This window comes from Rhagoletis zephyria, unplaced genomic scaffold (genome assembly GCF_001687245.7).
Source record: "Rhagoletis zephyria isolate East Lansing unplaced genomic scaffold, Rhagoletis_zephyria_1.1 Rzeph_scaffold_10555, whole genome shotgun sequence".
Lineage (NCBI taxonomy): Eukaryota > Metazoa > Arthropoda > Insecta > Diptera > Tephritidae > Rhagoletis > Rhagoletis zephyria.
The window spans coordinates 9,467-15,549 of record NW_016167632.1 but is presented as its reverse complement, the minus strand read 5'-3'; the positions used below and the strand labels follow the sequence as shown (position 1 = coordinate 15,549).

The window sequence follows — 6,083 nt, the reverse complement described above, 5'->3', positions numbered from 1 at the left end:
ATAAAATTAATTATTTTTCTTCTTAATTACGAAAACGCATCTGTGCACTTCACAACCACATATTTTATAACATATATACTTAAATTTAAATGAGTTGGGTTGGTACTCTTTCATATGCGTTTTTTTTTTAATTTAGCACGTTTTTTTAATTCTAGAATTTTTTCCCCTCAGTGTACAGATCGCCCTAACTAAGTTGTATGACTGAGCAATTATATATATGTAGATGATTACCGTTAAGTCGAGTTTCACTCATTGTGGAGCGCAGCCAAGATTTTACCCTTCTTAGGGCCGTTTTCACCAACTCTGGTTAACACTAATCCCCAGCTAAACATCGTTACCGACGTTACTGACTGCATACATTCAACATTGTGTCGGTAACGCCGGTAACGATGTTTAACTGGAGATTAGTGTTAACCAAAGATGGTGAAAACGGCCCTTAGTGTACTAAACGACCTTTCAATTCTGCGAATTGTACACGCCAGAGCTAAGTGAAATTGTAAGGACCATTTTACTACCGGGTAAAGAATTTTGATTTCAGCTGCCTGTCCCTAGGTAGCGACGCAAATGCGTTTAAGTGTACTTTGTTTATATTACTACATAGTCTAGCTAGTGTAGTAGTAACTTAACTTAGTAAGAAATCGTGAATGATTACTTAACACGTCAACTTAGCCAGAAAGGAAAATATTTGGTTTTTGTATGTTATTTTTCATCTGATGGTCACTTGGCCGCCTATAAGCCACATCAAAAAATTGCTGAACAAAAATATATTGGTTTGGCAAATATATTACGTTAGGTTAATAAATTAAGTCTAGATTAAGTGAAACTTTAGTTGTGTTCATGTAAAAATTATCCAGTAACTTGCCAACAACTCTCTAGTAACTTAATTTGTGAGAATTCGCTCCCATAGAAAAAATATCCAGAAAAGTACGTAAACGTAAATTCAGTAATTTGCAATTTTAATGAAGAGCGTAAACATTGGTTGGTTATTCGCAGCAACTTCCTAATAAAAGAATATACATATTTTATACTTAAATAGATTTATTTTGTCAATTTCAACTATAAAAACCCTATAAACAGTTTCCTCATTAGTTTAAATTGCATCCAGCAACATGCGATCAGCTGTTTTTCGTACTGGGAAATCGTTACAAGTAAAAATTTATCCATTAAAAACTTGCAACTGCAGCTGTCATTTTCTCTCTCTCAATTTCCACTACTTTGTAACTTTTTGCGTACGAAAACGCCAAAACATGAAATTTCGTAACAATTTTTACTGGATCTTACTGGAAAATGGGTAAAAAAATACAACTATTGTTTCACATAAATAACAAAAAAAAACTAAGTGAATAAAGGGTACAATTTAGTTATTTACCCAATGATTTCGAGTTATTGCATCCAAATGGATGACTCGATGCAAAGAAATTTACTTGAACTTGCAGTCAAGGGTCTAAGTTTTATTTTAAAACAATAGTTTCGAATTTCCGAATACCAGTTTTATAATAAATCCGGCTTTAAATATGCACTTTTTTGTGAATTTCGCAGTCAGATCTGCGAAAAAACACTGTGTATTTAGTAAGAATTAGACATAGACAAAGAACGTATTTACGTTCTTTGACATATGTAGATCAGACAAGGATTAGAGACACGAGCCACTTAACAGTAGTAGAGGTTCGAACGAATCGAGATAGATATAGACGTATACATACCAAATTGCTCAGAATGAAAAGATGAGCTTTGCCCAGTGGTGACAGATGTGGGGATTTTGCCCCATTTTGGGGTTTTATGAAACCATTTGGGGATGAATTTCTTCGTTTGGGGATGCGGGGATTTGATGGGGATTTTTGTTTGGTTTACAATTTTCATATTGAAATTAAAGTACATATATTTTCTTTGTTCGTACTTTTTGCGTAGTATGTTTATAAGGGGGATCGTTTTTTTCGTTTGGGGATGTGGCGATTTGATGGGGATTTTTGTTTGGTTTACAATTTTCATATTGAAATTAATATACATATGTATATTTTACTGGCTGCCGTTAAAAATTTTCCCAAACAAAGATTTTCTTTGCACATACTTTTTGCGCGGTATTTTTATGAGGTTTTTCTATCACCGTCAAAGCATTATTCGGTGCAAAAGTCTGCTTTGATTGGCTTTCACTGGACAAAATTGTCTCTCACTTCATTGCACCAAATTGTAACAGGACTGCTGTGATTGGCATTCACTACATATATTTCCGAATTTACAGACAGCAGTGGGAATAGGAACCTTGGGCCGAAGGCATATTGGGTTGTAAATCTTGGTAAGACTATCGATGTTTCGAAAAATCACATCGATGATATTTATGTACATAAAACACGATTTTTTCCTTTTGGTTGGATTCCGAAAAGTATCTGTTACTTCGAGGTGGTACAAAATTGAAGGGGGCCTCGCACCACTCATCTTTCAATCTTGAAAGAGCAAAGACCAAAGGAATAAATGACATTACTTTTCTTTCTCCTCCGACTGTCAGGGCCCCTCATTGTAAGTTTCTTTCTATGAATTCATAATCAATTTCCGATTCACAAAATGTATGCAATAAATTAAAACTTTTGGCGTCTTCACATCTGATAAACAGTCATTTACTTAAAAAAGAGATAAAATAATTATTATCTTTTAATATTTTCTCTTAGTTTGTACTTGAATTTCGGTTTAGGTATGCTTAGCGTTCACAGAGGTTTTGTAGAGAAAACAAAAATGAAATCATCACTAAACAATGTATTAATTTGCATTTTAAATAAACAAGTACCTAATTTTTTAGCAAAAAACAAAACCGACTTCAATTCTCATGTAGTTCCATACCTGAAATTTCCGACATGATAGGCGACAACCGCTCGCGCTCTGAGTACTGCTTCACAATTTAATATCTCGTGCATATTCGGCAAGGCCACCGGTAGACTCCAGAGGAAGCGCGCTAAACGCTCTATGTCCCCGGAATCCTCCAGCGTTTTGCAGACAATTTCCACTTGTGCGGCGGAGAAGGCGAGCGTCGGCACTGCCAATATGGGACTGGGTGCTATAATCTGATGTGTAGGCGAAAATGTTTCTGTGGGAGGTTGCTTGCCCTCCGTCGGTCCAACGGCCATTTTATTCGTTGAATCCACTGTGAACTAATTCGCATACTATTCCAGGCCACGAATTTTGTGTAATTTTTAGCGGCGGTCGAAAAAGAGACAAACACAACAACAACAAAAGCTAAAATTTACTGTGCGTCACGACTTCAAACAGCAAACGTACCTTAGTTATTTTAAAAATATGTACATAGGTATGACACTAAAATTTATCTATAGGAGGTAATCTCACTTAGCACAACGATTAATCAACTCAACTGATTGCAACGATTTTACGCAGAGATCACACACCATTTTCTTGTATACTTTTCGGTTTGAATTAATCAAATATGTATGTATGTATATGTATGTGTGTGTATTATTAGCTTTTATTTAAATTAAATCACAGCACTGATTTCTAATATCGCGCGTTATTTCCATGCGAACAATACATTTTTGTTTCTTCTATTTTAAAATTTTTAACACATTTATTTACTGTGGTTTCACACCTAATAACACATTACCGTTAGGCTACCAGGCACTATTGGCCACCGTTCAAGCCTTTCCCATATGTCGTATATGACTAGCAAATGATTCCGGAACCGGATAGGACATTGATGAGGCCGCGGTTTATACACTACACAACACTGCCGATGATCGGTGCCACTTTTGCGACGGGGTTATTGCGCGTCTACGCGTAGATAAGCTTTGCAAGTAGGCGAATGCCAATTAACTGCCACCGCTTCTGCGATTGTGATAGCCACTGTCACTGGTGGTGCCACTGCTACCGTTGTATCGCAACCGATGCTGCCAATGCAGCAGCTGTCGGTGTTGTTGTTATAGTTGTAGCAGTTGCAGCTGCGGCGACGCCTGCTTGTAAATTATCGGACCCGTTTTCACCAAACTCGTTTGGGTTTTCGTGTCGGCGGAGCTGGGATCGAGCACTCAAATAGTCGTTGTCGCGCCCGTCAACAAACAAAATCAAATAATGGCCTGTAACTGAGCTAACTACCAAGCCGACAACAGCAACGACCACGAAGACGATGCCGTATTGGTGATTGAGACGTGGAGTGGCGGCGGCATGCAAAGCTAATAACAACTACAACAATGGCAAGATGCCAGTATCATTGTGAGCAACACTACAGAATGGAAACGTATGTTCAATGGAGCACCAACATAGTGACACACTACATGCGTAGCAATGGCAGCAGCCAACCAGTCAGCCAGCCAGCAAGCAGGCAAACAGGTATGGGTATCGTTGCCTGAATGTATCGGCTCAAATTTTCTGCAACAATGCGCTTAGCAGAGAAAACAAGTTCAGCCAACAAATTTAGGAGGCGTTGCCGCTATACTGTGCACATACTGTGCTCTCGCTCTAACAGGCGCCATTTTCTTCTTAACACATAATTATTTATTAATTTGCTGTCTCATTCCCAAGCATCTCGCTCTTGCCATACAAAAACGTACTACGATACATTGGAATGGGTGCATAAGCATATCTTGAATGCAACAAACGTTGATACCACAGTGAATTTGTCCCATCCATCTCCTATAGTTTACAACAAAGAAATTCTACACCCGCTAAGCTGAGATNATAATTATTTATTAATTTGCTGTCTCATTCCCAAGCATCTCGCTCTTGCCATACAAAAACGTACTACGATACATTGGAATGGGTGCATAAGCATATCTTGAATGCAACAAACGTCGATACCACAGTGAATTTGTCCCATCCATCTCCTATAGTTTACAACAAAGAAATTCTACACCCGCTAAGCTGAGATTTTTTTGTAAAAATCTAATATTGGTACGCGAAAGTTTCGTTTCCATTTTTCCTCTATTGGATGGGGTCTATTTATTTAGCATTGTGAAAATTCATTAATGGATTATGGCGAAGACCAACAATAGATTCAATTTACAGTGTGTTAAAACTATCTTTTTTAGGCGAATTTTTTGAATTCAGTAGATATACCTGAATGAAGGAAAACTCATTCGGAGACTGCTATGCAAAGCAAACGTTACTTTGAAAAAAGAAAAGTCCGCAGACATATCTAGGTAGGTACATGTTACCAAAAAAACTTGTGAAAAATTCGTTCTTGCACAGTACAGAACGGTTGGAGAGATAAAAGTGGCAAATAGAGGTTTCGAGTCGGGACAGACTTCCGGCCAGTTTAACCCCGGCTTGGTAGTTCATATTTTTGCGTTTTCCAATAAAAAAAAACACTTCCCTTCATTTTAGAAGTGTAGTATACCCTATATACATGGGCGTAGCCAGAACGAAATTTAGCGGGGGGCCCATACAAAAAAAAAACATCAAAACCAATAATTACTTACTAAAAAATTTTTTATTATAGCTTAAAATTATTGTAACCATTTGCTGTACAAAAAACAAATAAACAGAAGTTCACAAAAGTTGATATAAAACTATTCGTCGATTTAAATTGTTAACTTTTTACTGAGCATGTTTATTTTACGAGGAGGAAGCATCGAAAGCCTAACCCCGTCTGTGTGAGACTTTAACCCAAACTAAACTTCCTACCGTCATGTACCGTTCAGTACCTGGTACCACCGTCAAGGATTTCGTCGGGATTATAACACTGTGTGATTGATAAGGTTATAGATTCTCTTCTTCTTCTTCTTATTTGGCGCTGTAACCGCCAAACCGATTTTGGCCAACTGACGCCAATTGGAAATGCCAAGTGAAGCCAGAATACTTTCAGATGTGTGGCGTCGGTGTCCATTCGAACGACATGGTCAAGCCAGTTGAGCCGCTGTATTTTAATTCGCCATACCAGCAAGAACGTGATGAGTGACTTACAGTGTGGTTTTCGTACGTCGAGAGAGGACTTTACTCCTGAATTGCCTACTCAGTCCAAAGCAGCACTTGTTGGCAAGAGCGATTCTGCGTTGGATTTCCATGCTGACATTATTATCGGTGTTAATGCTGGTTCCCAAGTAAACGAAATTCTCTACTTTCTCGAAATTGTAACTGTCAACAGTTTG

At 37.8% G+C, this 6,083-nt stretch overlaps 1 protein-coding gene across 1 annotated transcript; it reads right to left on the bottom strand.

The window, feature by feature from the left end:
• Positions 1-2,832: 2,832 nt before the first annotated feature.
• Positions 2,833-4,150, bottom strand: LOC108376502 (protein Optix-like; the record flags this gene model as incomplete). Its single annotated transcript, XM_017632727.1, has 2 exons — positions 3,590-4,150; positions 2,833-3,152 (listed from the first exon to the last, which is right to left on the bottom strand). A coding segment is annotated over exon 2 (284 nt), but the record flags the coding sequence as incomplete, so codon positions are not given.
• Between the last annotated feature and the right edge of the window lie 1,933 nt (positions 4,151-6,083).